The sequence below is a fragment of the Haliaeetus albicilla genome, chromosome 1 (assembly GCF_947461875.1).
Source record: "Haliaeetus albicilla chromosome 1, bHalAlb1.1, whole genome shotgun sequence".
Lineage (NCBI taxonomy): Eukaryota > Metazoa > Chordata > Aves > Accipitriformes > Accipitridae > Haliaeetus > Haliaeetus albicilla.
Genome location: NC_091483.1, coordinates 85,088,556 through 85,103,261, shown reverse-complemented (window position 1 = coordinate 85,103,261; position 14,706 = coordinate 85,088,556). Strand labels below are relative to the sequence as shown.

Here is a 14,706-nt window from a genome sequence, read left to right as displayed (position 1 = left end):
TAATGCTCTCAACTTTCAAAACCTCAGTCCAGGGAGAACATCTGTGCAAGGCACAACAGATGTTCATTTTCCTAATTCAGAAATCAAAACTCACTGCAGATAATGGCTCTTGCAGTTGGGTGCAGACTGTCTGTGGCATGGCAAACTGTGGGACTGCCTCAAGGCTCCAGGAAATTTTAACCTGCCGGTGAAAATTGCCTTTAAGGACTCTTTCCAAGAGATTGCAAGCATTGTACTGAGTGTCCATAACTACTGGTGCTAAAAATACGCTTTGTGTGTAGAGGTTTGTATATGCACATACTATTTAAGAAGGATAGTTGCTGCTCTGTGTGAGCCTGGGTCAGCCTGAGCTCCCTTCCTTCCTGCTGCCTTAGTGTGGAAGTACTAGAAAATAATGGAATTGGAATGGGAGTTGTCAATATTGGAAGAGAAGGTCCGTGTTCACACACATATAATACAATACACAGAATAAAAGATGTGTGTGTATGTAAAAGGAATTGATATCCAAAGGGCTGGGATCTCTAGTGTGCAGTGGGGTCAGGGCATTGAGATTTGTAAAGAGTTTGCAGTGAGATCTTGCTCTGAGTGTTACTGGTTGCTTTGGAATTTAGACCCCCGTGTTGCAGTTCTGATGGGGCGCTGGTCCAGGGACAACAAGGATGCCAAGCAGAAATTCAGGGTTTGAGCTCGGCAGTGTCATAAGACTCAGACACAGCCGTCTGGCTGACGTTCCGGATGCCACGCTGGGTGCTAGTACTCGCTGGCGGGGGCTTTTTTTAGGGCAGGGGTTCTCCGAGGCCGGTCCTGCTGTGGGGGTTTTGCCGGCATCCTTGGCTGGGCAGGGGTGCATTGAGCTCCTCGGAAAAAAATCCCCTTGTTGGCAGGAGGCGCGTGGCTGGGGCTGAGCTGGGCGGCTGCGAGGGTGGGAGTCGGGCTGGGTGGTGAACAGCAGCATCGCAAGATGGACGTGGCTCCGCGCAGACATCTGTCCGTCTGTCTGGGCTTAGCTCTGTCCGTCTGTCCGGGCTCAGGGGATTCGCTCACGAGGTCCCAGCCGCCCCTTGGGCCGGCGTGGCCACGACGGCGCGTAGGCATGGGGCGGGCTGGGCTGTGGGCAGGAGAGGTTGGAGGGCATCCTGTGCACGCGTGGATGGCGAGCGGAGGGACGGAGCTGGCCGGACCCACCGGCAAGGTGGCCGAGCCGGGGTGTTGCTAAGCTACTGAGGACCCCTCGCCCGAGAGGAGCATCGCCTGCCACCACCGGCTCGGTGCAGCATCCCCGGCGCACGGCGCGGGGAGGAGAGACCCACCGGCGGTGATGTAATGAGCCGCCGGGGCGGTGGTTGGAGACACCGGCAGAGAGAGGACAAGCGGCCGTGGCTCCGGTGGCTGGCATGGGCCCCCACGGCCTCGGCGCATCGCAGCCCCGCTGAGCAGCCACGTCCGTAGCAGCCGGCGCTTCGGGAGAGGCATTTGCTGGATTATCGGGGCAGATGGCGAGCGGATAGAGGGAAGCTGCAGCCATTTGCAAGCGCTGCCGGGCAGCCCGTGCTCCCGAGACAGAGCCGCCGAGAGCCGCATTGTTGTGACCGAGTGTGCTAACAGTCTCTCTCTGCCTCCCTGTTTCCCTTTCTCTCTCTCTCTCTCTCCGTCTGTCTTTTCTGCAATGATGAGGCAGGCCCCGGCAACACGGAAGGTACAATCTGCTGCTGTATCCACACCGTCATTGCTAACGCTGCTTCTGAACGTACCTTGTTTTGCTCTGTTTTTTTTCCTTTTTTGTATGTTAATGCTGCTGAGCTTTAATTGTGAGTTTGACCCGGTTTCAGGTGCCTGTGGACAGGCAGGGTGGGGGGAGGTTGCTGAATGAGAAAGCAGCATCATTTAATGTCTGGCTTTTCCTTTCAAGTTTCCGTTCAAGTCATTTCTCCATTTCACCTGTCTGTGCCTGTGTTGCATGCAGCATCTCTGCAGCTCGGCTGGAGCACGGGCTCCAGTGGCTTCCCGGCTGCCAGAGGGTGCTTGGCTTGTGGAAGTTGCATGTTAATAATAACGTTTTTCCTGCCTTAGTGATGCTAGCCATGCTGTTGGGTTCTGCTTTTAACATTTCCAAAGGCTTGTCGTATCTGGATTCCCTGTCAAGCTGGCGTTTGCAGGTTACAGCACGGACTCTGGTTTGTGCTCTGGTAGTGTCCTATATGTTTATTTTTAGCATAACCAGGATATCATTGTTCAGCTTAAAGAGAAATCCTGAGAATTTTTGGCTGATCTTAAAGAAGTGAAAATAAAAATAACCAAAGGCACAAATGTGCAACTTCACTGGCCATGCTGTGTCAGCGAGAAGACTTTGCCGTTTTACTAACATTACAGTAAATGCTCTTGATTTATGCCTGTGGTTCCTTGAGCTCACCAAATACAGTGAAATACTTTGTTACGTGGTGATTACTTTAAGAGCTCCTGTTTAATCCACTTCCAAATGAAAAGTTTTACGAACGCTGATTTTCCTCTGCCTCCGGCAGAAGGGTGGAGCGGTGGGGCCAGCCCAGTGCTCAGCACTCTGTCTAGCAGGGAGCTTTGCAAATCTGACCGCCACTTGATTTAATCCTGCTTTTCCTGTTGTTTCTTCCCCTTGCACATGCTGTCTCTGTACATGATCATGCCTGTAAGAGAGTGCATGCACAAGGTGTTGCCGGTTGTTTAAAAATGCAAAATTTCTTGTAGTGTATACCCAGCAATAACGCAGGTAACATCACTGTGGGAAAAACACCCCGAGGGAGCTTGTCCTTCTGCTGGTGGAGTGCTGGGGGGTAGAGACAGCGTTACTGCCAACAAGTTTTGTCTGGAGAAGGCTTGGTTCCTCCAAGAGGCTGAGTTCCTTGACGGTGAGGCTCTGGTGGGCGGTGCTGGCCTTTGCTCAGTTAATGCCTGGGCATCAACTCCAGCAGCTGCCAGCCCTCCTCAGGGGGTGCACACCGGCCCCCTCCACCCGCTGCTGGAAACCCTTGTGGAAACTGTGTGGAAATCTCTACAGCAGCAGCTGCAGTCTGAGAAGTTCTGCTTTTCTGCATGCGAAGCCCTCAAACTTTGTCCAGCAGAAGTGTTTAGCGATATAGTATCAGTCCTGCCTGGTGCAAGGTGATGCTAAATACAAGTGTGCTCATTCGTAGTCATGGCAGTGCCAACATTCAGTGCTCCCGGCTGGGTCCGGGTCAAGACTCCTGCACTCGGAACAGAACTGAGTTAGGAGGGACCTGCAGTCTGCAGCCCCACATTCGAGACGGGCAATGCCAGCCCCACCGCAGTCAGTTGTTGGTAGCCAGGAGGAGTTTTGCCAGAGTTCTTGCTGCTAGAAGTGAAGTTCATGTCTGAGTGCATCTGTTCCGAGCCCCAGATGCTCTCCTTGCTCCTGAGTGCAGGACCTGCCAAGGGAACAAAGGTTGTGTAATGTCATCAAATATTTATGCAGCAACATTATGCAGCAGAGTTCAGAACCGCCAAATGAAATATTAATAGCCACAGCTGCGTGGTGCAGAGCATCCCAGGATCCAGGAGGGCCCAAAGTTTTTGTATTAAGCTACTACATAGTCTGGAGCCTGGTGGAGGTTTGAGCATCTGCTCCCAGCTCCCGAGCAGGGCTCCTGGATGCTCCCATAGCTGTGAAGAGCTTTGCTGATGGAGTCCTGCTGCCTCCCTCCTGCACGCCGTCTCTTCGCCAGCTGGATGCCATACCCTAACGGCTAGAAGGGGGAGAAGCCAGTGTCCCAGTCCAGCTGCCTTTCTGCCAGACACTTGCGAGTGTTCCCTGGAGCACAGCAGGTGAATTGCTGACACGAGGCATGCTGTGTGACAGCCGGATGGAGAGGAGGACGGCTGGGGTGGCAGGGAGCCCGGTCACCCTCCGGTCCTGCCAGAGAGCAGCAGAGCCCCTCGCCAAGGAGCCGCTCACCCGGGGATCTCAGAGCTGACACTTCAGCTTTTTATAGTCTTCACGTGGTGTTACATGGAGGGGGACCAAAATGGCCTTACACCAGAGGAGGCGTGAAACCAGGATTAATCTCTGTCATTTAGTGTGGCTAGCTTTTAGAGAAGGGTTAGAGGTTTCTCCCTTTTTGAAGGGTTTGGGGTGGTTCGAGTAGGGGAAGATGCTCGGCGTCTCCCCACCCCATCACCCAGCTAGGGAGAGGTTCAGTGGTTGCTTGTTGAGTATTTCCCCCGATGTCCGGCTGCTGCGGCAGGCAGCACTAAGCTGTATTTTGAATGCAGAGACTTGGTTGTCGATGTGAAACACCCCAGACCCTGGCTGCTTGTGTCTGCCACGCACCAGGGTGCTTTCAGTGCTGACTGCGCAGAGCAGGCAGCAGGATGGCAGGGAGCACTGTGGCCAGTGGTGGGGGCTCTCTTGAGTTCCCCCACAACGTGCTGCGTTGGGAGGCACGTGCTTGGCAAGGAGTGGAAGCATCTCCCTGCATGTGGCTTGCAGAGTCCCCGAAGGAGGGGGTTTTTCAGAGCGTTTTTCAGATTTTTGGTGCCACTCAATGTAATCTTTATTTAGCAGGACTCTTCAAAGATGTTGGAGTACTCCTGAAGAGCTTATACCACTGCTCCTAAATCAGCCCTGCATTTATCTGAGGGTTTTAAGCTTTTACTGTTGTCATTACATTTTCCTGGCAAATTTTGCCAAGCAGAAAATGTTATGGAAGATGGGTATCTTCCCTCAGTATTGAAATGAGCGTCCTGTTGAGTGCAGCCTTTTAGAAAAGGCTGGAAGTGAGCAAAATAGGATTTAGCCTAAGTAATGCAATAGGTAATCGGCTATTTAGAAGTGATAACCCATCCAGTTCTAATCTATATTAAAAAAAAAAAAAGTAGCTATAAGGTCTCTTGGCTAGTTTATCAAGGCCTTGAGGGGGAATATGACCATTGCTTCTGAATATCAGAGGGAAGCTGTGGTGGTGGGTGTGATGTTGCGCTGGTCTGGGATGGGTCTGCCGCTGGGGTGCAGGGGCTGAGCGTTTGCTGGTGGGCTTGGTACGACCAAATGTTTCGCTCATGACTGCATCCTTGGGTAGGATCACATGGCAGTGTTTTTATTGATCTTTTCTGTTCTTGGTTACTTTAAGCTGTGGATTAGGTAATAGAATAAAAAATGAAGCAGAATGTGAAAAGCTTTAAAACACGCTCCAGTGTTTTAAAGCTGCAGCTGGAAAGCAGATGCCCCTCCCAGCAGTTCCCTCTGCCCGGTCCGATGGCTTCCAGCACCTGAGGGCTCCCTGCCTGCACCCAGAGCGCTGCCCGTCCAGCTTTCCCCACTGCCGGCCAGCAGAAGAGTGCTGCCAGCTTCACTGTTACCTGTTGTTATATCAGTTATGGTTGGATTATTTGTTAACAGGAAAAATATTTGTTAACTGATGTGTAAGTGCACAGCAAGGATGTGCTGAGATGGGTGGTGTGGCCTCCCCAGCCTTCGACCCAAGAGCACCGACTTGGTGATGGTTATGTTACTGCTATGCTGCATGAGCAAACGGTGGGTGTATTTGGGGGGGTGGAGGGTCCTGCCTTGAAGTAGATGGATGCATTTACTTCCAGAAATGAAACGAAAATATGGAAGTGTTTGAGAAGAAGCTCCGTGTTGTCCCTGCGAGTTTTATGACTAAAGAGAAATAGAGCCCGGGGGCTCCAGCATCTCTGTGGGCAGCTGGTTTGGTGATGCTCTGGTGCCTTCAGAAAACCAAAGGGGTGAGGGGAGGGAGAAAAAAAAAATTTAAAACCAAAACCCCTTCAATCTCACACTGAAGTGGCCTCTCGGAAGGGTGCGTTGAGTTAAACCCACTCCTTGTCAGCAGACCCTGGTGAACCCAGGCAGTCGGCCTTCTCCCCAGCTCTGTGGTCCTGCACCTTGCTAAAGCGAGAGAAGCGGGGCTGGAGCTCGATGAGCGATCTCTGGTCTAGGCAAGAGAACCTGACCGGGAGGCTGTGCTGCTGCTGGGCTCTGTGTCTCTGTGTCCACGGGAGCTCTGCTAGCAGGGTTCCACCTGGAGCTGCCCTGGGAGCGTGGGTTAATGAGCTTGTACACCTGATGCCATGCACACTAATTGCTGTGATGTCTTTTGTTTCCTTTACCTTGTTCTCTGCTGCATCTGCTGCTGCGCTGCTGGTCTGTATCTCTGCTCCTGTCTGTCCCTGTATGAATGTCTCTCCTCCTCTGCCTTCCACTCCTGTTGCCCTCCAGACCACCGCCCGGCGGCCCAAGGTGAGCAGCTGCGGTCAGGGGCACTGAGCATCCCCTCTGTGTTAAATACCAACTTGCTGAGTGCTAACCACAACGTGCGCTTGCTCTTGTCCTTCCATCTTGTGGAGGAGCTTGCGGGAGCCATGTGCTCCTCTGGAGCGTGTCTAAATCACTGGGGACAACCTGCCTGGGCAAGATGGCTATAGAAGAGCTTTGTGCTCTTGGCCAGAGCTCATCTAATGGAGTGGAGCATAAAAGCAGCGTAGTAATGCCCAGAGCATGCTGCTTGGTGTGTCTGTTAATGTTACTACTTGCTTCTCACTGACTGCCGTTTCCCAGCTTATGTGGGTTACTTTTCAGTGGGATCTTGAGGTTATCTGTTGGAGGAGAGGCGAGAGCCAAGAAGTGTCAGCTAGGACTGGATTAATTCCAGCACAGAGAATCACTCACGTTTTGAGTTCTGCCCCTAGCCAGCAGGACTTGCCTTGCGAAGGGGGACATGGTTGAAGGAGAGCAAACAAGGGAGATGAATCCTCAAAGAACTCTATCATAGCCAAGTTACGGTTTGTAAATGGTGAACAATTTTTTTCTCTTCTGTGAAGGGGGGTGCATTGCAGGGAGGGCTTTATTTTCACGGGCTTGTACAAGAAACTCAAACCAGGGCAGTGATGGATTCACTCAGTCCCAGGGCAGCTGGGATCCCAGCTGCCAAGCATCTAGTTTTCCCCTCCAAAAAATAATATTGTTAACTGTCATTTTGGCACTGTAGGGCCAGAGCCCAGGCTGAGGTAGGACCTCATGGGGAAGAAGAAAGTGTGACAGAAGTATATGAGTGCAGTGTGAGGAGGAGAGTCCGCCACTCCTTCTGTAGGTGAAATTTTCCTCTAAAATGTCTCCTCCCCAAACGCTTGAGACACAGCAAGGATTCTGCTGTGAGTCCATGTGATGCATTTGCAGTGAGGCAGAGAAGTGAGCTCAAGGTAAGCAGCTTTTGTGTGCTGGTGTGGAGTTTAAGCCAGTTTCCAGGCCCAGCTGGGAGTTTACCCTTTACCAGGGCAAGTCCTGGAAAGCTCTCAGTGGATCATGTACCATTGCCCTCGATTTGAATGGTGTTCTTGTTCTCTGCAACCTCTGCTGGAGAGAAGCTATGAGTGGATGTCCTATGTGACCTCCTCCTCCTTTAGCCCCTCATCTATGCTGGGCAGGAATTAGATGGAGTTGAAGACACTCCTGCATGCGTGTTGAGATCAGAGCTGTTGCCCATGTTGACCAGCTGCTCTGGCACTCTGCAGCATTGTGGGCCCCTCTCAAGCCATTGCATCCTATTCTGATTGGGCTCATGGATGTGTCCACATCAGATAGGGTCAGTTGGCAGGCTGCTTTCTCTGGCAGCTTGGACCTTCCTGGGCTCCTGGGAATGGATTTTCAACAGGAAGCATTAGTGAAGGCTGTCCAGTAGCTGTGCAGAGGGCTCTAGGGGATGCCGTGCTGCATTTTGGCCCTTTCTGGAAGAAGGTACATCCCTTGGACCTTCCCTGACCCCAGCTGCCAAAGCCAAGTTGTGCATCTCCGAAGGTTTCCAGCTCTTCAGATGCGATGAGCGGTGGAACGCTACCAGGTGTATCCCTGGCGATGCTGCTCTGTCCCCACAGAAGCTGAAAGCTCACTCTGTGAAGGGTTTTTAATCCCTAAAGCAGCAGGAACAAGAACCACGTCCTTGTTTTGAGTAGTGTATTTCTTGGAGGTAGCGTGTGTGTGGCTTGGTGCCATGGAGACTGTTCCCAGGCAGGGGCTCGCACCATCCCTGGGAGAGCCCGGGATCACACCTGGGACAGGAGGGCTGACCTGCCTGCCTGTCCACAGGGCATTTTACCTATCGCAGTTGAGTTAGCTCAGATTTGCCTAGAATAAGCTAGGAGTCGGCAGAAGATCCGACTACAGCATGGCAAGTGAGCGCCTGGTTTCTACGTCCTGCTGCCACTTTAGCAGGCGGGTGCAGAGGGGTAGATGCTGCGCATGTCCTGGCTGTGTCCTTGCATGTGCCTGGCCAGCCTGGGGTGAGCCATGTGCCTTGGGAAACTGCAATGCACCAAAAAGCCAGTCTTGAGGAGTAAAATAAGAAGTCCAGAAATTAATTTACACAGCGTTAGATGGCACAGAGGTTAGTGCCCCAGAAATACAGGTCCGTGAGGAAAAGAGCAGAGGTTTCTAATGGACCTGGTGCTTTCCTTCAGACATCGGCTTCCCTTGGTCACCTGGGTTACGTGGCCAGCTTCACTGCTGGGTTCCCAGCCAGCAATTAACAGCCTCATAAGCACTGATGAAGCAGCTCTCTGCTGCTCTGGTTCCTCCAAGCTCCACTGGTTTTCCCTGGACTCTGGTGAACTCTTTCATTTTCTCCTTCTGTTCCCCTAAAATTCGGTGCTTCTTCCCCCCAGCTGGTGTAGTTGCAGAGAGAGGGTGCAGACTCGGGTGCCTGCTGCAGTGCGTCCCTAACAAGCTGCTGGTGGTGCTGGCACATGTGGGCACAGCAGCACCTGACTCAGGCTCCTGCAAAAGTCGAGCAGCGGATGTGTCCTGTCATGTTCCCAGATGTGGAGGATGGACAGGGGTGAAACCTCCCCCACTCCCGTCTTGGTGTGCTTTGGGGTTTTGCCGTCTCATCCTCTGGAGCTGGAACACCAAAACCTCTGCAAACACTACCGAGGACCCTCGTTAGTCCCTGCTCTGATCCCCTCCGACATGCTCACTTGATAGGCAGGGTCTGCCCTCATGTCCCAGGACTTCGGGGTGCAAGCTGGTCTTGCCATGAAGAGCAAGGAGATAGGTCTGTACCTGCAGCAGCAGTGTAGGTAGATATGGTAGTACAAGAAAATAAATGCAGCACAGTTTGTAGGGAGAGGCAATCTTTTGTTGTCACTGCTACTGCAGGAGGGAGAGGGACTTGTCCTGTCTCAGGCCTGAAGCAGGGCTTGTGTGCTCAGAAAAAGATCCATTTTGGTTTTTTAACTGTCAGTGGTGTAATAAAATTTTACCTTTCCCTTCAACAACTGATTATCTGTGAATTTTGGCCGAGCCAGACTCCTCCCAGAGCAGTGCAAGATTGCAGTGTTGGCGCTGCTGGGGAGTCTCTGCAGTAGTGCTGGTCCTCAGCACGCTGCAGGTCTGGGTACAGCGAGGGCACGGATGCACTCCATCCAGCCAGAGCTGTTTTGCTGTTGATGTCTCTGCTGTTGCCATGCTCTGGGTTTCATCTGTGCTGGAAAGGTGGCTCCAGTGGCTGACCTGGAGAAACAGAAACACCCTGGTGAAAGGAAACCAGAGATGAAGTGGTCTCAAAGAGTGCAGGGAGATGGACCGGTCGTGGAAGCGTTGTCTCCCATGAAACATGCTCATCTGACTTTCTCCCTTGACCGTGTTGTTTTGCAGCCCACCCGGACCCCCAATTCTGCAGCATCCAGTGGCACGGCTGGACCCTCGGGCTCAGCTTCTGCCTCCGGCGGGGAGATGAGCAGCAGCGAGCCCAGCACGCCTGCTCAGACACCACTCGTGGCCCCGGTTATTCCAACTCCCTCCCTGACCTCTCCGGTGGCACCTCTGGTTCCCTCACCCACAAAGGTAAGCTGTGGCCCAGGTAAGCTGTCGGCTTCTGCCAGTGTGGAAGGATGGCAGCTCCTGAGGGGAGGAGAAAAGAAAACCTACTACCAGCACTGGGAGGAGGAGGAGGAAGAAAAGGAGAGCAAGAGATCCTCTGAGGGGTCCCGCTGGTGGTCACCGCACAGGGCTTGTGTGACCGCCCGTAAGGCTGTGCTGGGTGTGGGTATCACGGTCTGCGGGAGAAGCAGAGCAGCCAGGCACCCGAGGGACAGAGAGGACTGTGCACAGCTTGGCAGGGAGTTGGCCAAGAACAAATGCAGAGGCCGACAGACCAAAGCTGGAAAGACACTCCCGAAGAGAAGAGGCCATAGCTTAATTCGGTTCCTGATGCACGTTCTTCCTTCCCGGGTCTCAGTGGGATACATGTGGCATCAGAGCAGTTTGGCAGGTGAACGTGCTGGAGGCCGAGGCTCTGAGTCAGAGCTTGAACCTGCTGGTGAGGGGAGAGCTTGACTGCATTAAACCCAGAGGAGGACCTGAACACTGCCCACTCCACCCACTGGTGTTGGGTGAACTGGAGCAGAGGGACCAGCAGTGGATGCGCTTTGGGAATGCTCCTGCCTTCAGATACAAAGACGACTTAGAGAGGTCCAATATTTCCTGAACTTGGGTGTTTCTAATAACTATATCAGCATAGTTATTCCATTTTCGATCTTTAAAATAGTTTTTCATTACTTCCATCCTGCTTTGTATTAATTAGTTAAAATTAGAGCTTGTGAAAGATTTGGGGCATGAGGGCAAAGAATTAATAGCATGAGAGGACAAAGAGCTCGCTCTGAGGTTGTGTATTGAGGAAAAGGCTGGAAATGCCACCACTGGGTGGGAGGAAGGGATGTCCCCACTCCCCCAGGTTCCCCCTGAGGACTCTGGTAACAGGTTTATCTAATGGGTGTAAAAACCATTCATTTGGTAGTACTGGTGGCATCTGTGTGACCAGGGTTGAGAAAGCAGCAGAGGAGAAATCTGTATGGCTTTCCTATGCTGCTTGGTGTTGTGTAGGATTTTTTTTCAAAATCTGTTCCTTAATGTCACCCAGCTTCATGATTTTTAAGCTTTAGCCATGAGGCTGCTTTAACCCTGTGCTACTGCCAGAAGAGGGGGATCGCGTCCCCTTCTCCTGACCTTGCTTGCAGCTGTTTGCCCAGGTTTGCATCAGCCTTTCTCTGGCTGTAGGAGCTGAACCAGGAAATACAGGATCAGTTTTCCCTGGTGGGAGCTCACTGGGGGATTACATGGATGCTGCTGTGGGATCAAGTGGGCACTGGTGAAGAGCACAGGGCCATCTCTGGCAGGGGCTGTCTGGGCTATGCCACTTAAAGACTGAATCGCCCTGGCTTCAGGCAGCTACGCTGCTCTTTGTGAGGGTTCTCACAGGAGCTGCGCAGGCTGCAAGTGAGGGAAGTGGGACTGCAAAGTCCAGGTACCAAGGGGAGCCTGGGGTCCATCGTACAGCACCAACACTTATTTACAGAATTTAAAAGAGATGGGACCTCAGGTGGGGTTTTCTTTAAATGGTATGGACACCGGACTTTCCTCAGAGGTGTGCAGTGACGGGGAATGGGGCGACAGGCATGAGTGGCAGCACAGGACATTCTGGCCGGTGTTAGGGAAGAGCTGTCATGGTGAGAGTGGTCAAACACTGGCATGGGTCTAGAGGGGCTGTGGGACCTTGTCCTTGGAGACAGCAAGAGCTTGGCTGGATGAGGACCTGAGCAGCCTCATCTGCTCAGCATGACTGAGCAGGGAGGTGGAGCAGAGACCTCCACTCCCCTCTCCCAACCTCAGTTATTGTCCCATTCTGTAAAACACAAGTGTACTTTAGATGTATGATTTGTGTTCAAGACAGGTCAGCGTAACTGATGGTATTCTCTGTCTCCAGAACAGCTTGGCAGTGTCTCAGTGTCTCCATGAAGGCCAGGTGACCGCTGCCCCGAGGCTCTGGTTTGATGAGCATGCATGTGGAAATTGGCCCATCAGCTCCGTAATGGGGAGCCAAGGGTTTTTCCTCAACCTAACTCACTCTTCAGTAACAGCTCATATGTGGCTGTGCAATACCTTTATGAGTTTGTGCTGCTTGAGTGGTGTTTCCCTTCCTGCATGAGCAGTTCTGCAGTTGCAGCATAGCTGTTTAGAAACACGGTGCCAACCTTGCCTGTGTTTTAAGGTGAGTCAGGTGTGCCTTTGCCCTTGGAGCATAAGAGGCTTGTGCCAGGGAACCGTTATAGCTGGGGGAGCTGCAACCCCCGAGGGGCCTGCGTTTGCATCTTGTTGGAAATCTCCAGCCTGTGTCCCTTTTCCGTGCACCAGCTTTCATTTCAGCCACCATTGGCTTTGGTCTCAAGATAACGCTGCAGGACCCAGCTGCAGTGCTGTGTCACTGTGCAGGCACTCCTGGACCATTGCGTCCTGGTGTTGGTATCCTCCTCAAGCTGTATCTTTTACTACAGGTAAAGCTGGTTTCATGATGAAGCCCAACTAACGTGGCCCAAATTCACTTAGAGCAGAAGGAGGTGAATGCAGAGGGGTGCTGGCCAGCCAGCAGTGCTGCGGGAACGGCCTGAGGCACCCGCCTCTGTGGGGGTAATGGGCTAGAAAAGCCTTGGAGAAAGTCTTGGGCTGCCTGTGCAAGCTGATCAGGGGTGCACAGCAGAGACCATTTCAGGAGTCAATCTGCCGAGGCAGGATTCCTGGGTTTTAGGCTTGTACCTGGTTCGCTCTTGTAGAGCTGCCCTGGGTCTGACACACTGTGGGTTACAATGCGCACCGGCCCCCCGGGTAGGGAGCGTGGGGGAGACCCCCCTGTACAAACGTCTGCCGTGCTCTGTAGGATGGTTGGGTGTTGGGGGATGAAGAAAGGGGAGCAGCTCGCCCAGAGCACAGTGAAGTCGCAGCATGAACGTGCCGTTTGAGGTGCACCCTACATGTGTGTGTCAGCATGTTTCTGAATTACACGCTAATAACTAAATCCACTGGCTGCTGTAAGTCTGTACCATCGTGCACGTTGTTTTGATTAGAACCTTTCTGTGAGATCTGGTTCTGTCTATGAAAACATGTTTCTTGCGTGCCATTGCTCTACTCTGAGTAGGAGCAGAGGAAGAGTTGCTGAAGGGTGAACTTGGACATGTTAGTGGTGGTTTTTTTTGTTTTGTTTTGTTTTTAAAGGATTTAGGCATCCATAGATCGCAGTGAAGTCAAAAGCAAGGTTCTCAGGACCTTTTGCCAGCCAAAAGGTTTATGTCAGTGTCTCAAGGAACATTTATCACATGTTGTACATGTAGTAAAAATCAACAGATTAAAATGACAGATGGACTCTGTAGCTCCAAGTGTAGAGTGATGCGTTCTTCTAAAACTGCACAGTAACAATGCCAAAATACAGGCTAGCTGATGGGTCAGGTTCTGTGTGGGTTAAATTAATGTATCTGGAGCTCTCTCCAAAGGATGCTGCTGCTCCTTTTGGTAATTCTTGGTTTGATGTTGTAGGAGGAGGAAAATTTGCGTTCTCAAGTCAAGGACCTGGAGGAGAAATTGGAGACTCTGAAGATAAAGCGAAATGAAGACAAAGCGAAGCTTAAAGAGCTTGAGAAGTACAAGATCCAGCTGGAGCAGGTGCAGGAATGGAAGAGCAAAATGCAAGAACAACAAGCTGATCTCCAGAAACGTTTAAAGGAGGCCAAAAAGGTGAGCATCCCTGGGGAGCTGCGCAGCTTCGGTCCTGGGGCTTGCATACAGAGAGGTGATTCCAGGGCTAATTCAATTGCTGAAAATGTGTGTGGGGTTTTTTTATGAAGTGTCAGCTAGCCTTAAACTGTGTGCTGTCCTGACTCCTGTCTTCTGAATACATGCCAGCTCCTAAAATGGCCTCTGACCTCACATATTGCTGTTCTCTCCGGTGTAAATATTGATTTAGGTATTGAGCTGCCAGTGCAAATCCCAGATACAGTCAGACTACGCTGCGTGTTTAATGCAGCATGTGAGCATGGGTCTGGTCCATCATGGCAGTAGCACATGCAGCTTGTCCTGGAGCTGAAGTCACAGCTTCATTCTTTAACCACACGAGATGTCAGAGCAGGCAGAGCCTTTGGGTGGACTTTGCACAGTCCTGCAAAGGTACCAGAGATGATGTGCATGCCAGGATTTGCTTTGCTTTTTGCTGCCTGGCTGCCCCACCTGTCAGACAGCCTGACCTTTGAGGCAGGAACGTCTGATCTGTCCCCGAGTCGATTCCTCTATCAGTGCAACTTTCATGCTTGTGCAGGGTAAGATAAGTTGACATTAGAGGTGGTTTCCTTTAATGGATGGGGATGAAGATTGTGATAGTTGAGGAGGAAGTTGCCCATCTCAACTTGCAGGATAGGTGTCCAAGTGTGGCAGCAGCCATGTTTCTCTGGTTTAATCTGCTGTTGCAGGTCTGCCAGTGCTGTGGGAGGGACACCATTCAAATTCAAACCTGCTGATAAACTGCCAGTCCCACCTTCAAAAGCTTAAGTAAAGCTCCTGGAGATCTTGCAACTGGCTTCAAAAATCAGTGGGCTCCAGCAGCTTTAAGAGCATTGCCGTGTATTGAGGTTTCCAATCCAGCTGGAAGAGCCCGCCCTGTAGGAAGAGGCTTACTGGTGATGCCGTGGGATCTGTTCATCTCTCCTGATGCTGACTGTGCAGCCTAAGCTTTCCCGCTGTCCCAATGCCTGGATGTCTTGAACAATTTTTAAAACTGCCACATCTGCGTGGTGGAAGGGTTTTTTTGCCCTGCGCTTGTCTTTGGCTCTCCAATGTTTGTGAAGCAGCAGCTTGTCCTTCTTCTTGCTTGTTTCTATGTTATG

At 51.9% G+C, this 14,706-nt stretch overlaps 1 protein-coding gene across 16 annotated transcripts in view; it reads left to right on the top strand.

Moving 5' to 3' along the window:
• The window catches only part of DCTN1 (dynactin subunit 1), an 85,403-nt gene that overhangs the window by 50,175 nt on the left and 20,522 nt on the right, over positions 1-14,706 (top strand). For 6 of the 16 annotated variants that reach the window (XM_069797838.1, XM_069797846.1, XM_069797830.1 and 3 more), the window contains 5 exons: positions 1,679-1,696; positions 6,230-6,250; positions 9,659-9,847; positions 11,766-11,804; positions 13,367-13,564. In XM_069797838.1, the coding sequence (XP_069653939.1) occupies positions 1,679-1,696; positions 6,230-6,250; positions 9,659-9,847; positions 11,766-11,804; positions 13,367-13,564 (465 nt within the window). Of the gene's footprint in view, positions 1-1,678; positions 1,697-5,491; positions 5,525-6,229; positions 6,251-9,658; positions 9,848-11,765; positions 11,805-13,366; positions 13,565-14,706 lie in introns of those variants that run through there. The other 10 variants (XM_069797778.1, XM_069797752.1, XM_069797813.1 and 7 more) reach the window with 8 other exon arrangements.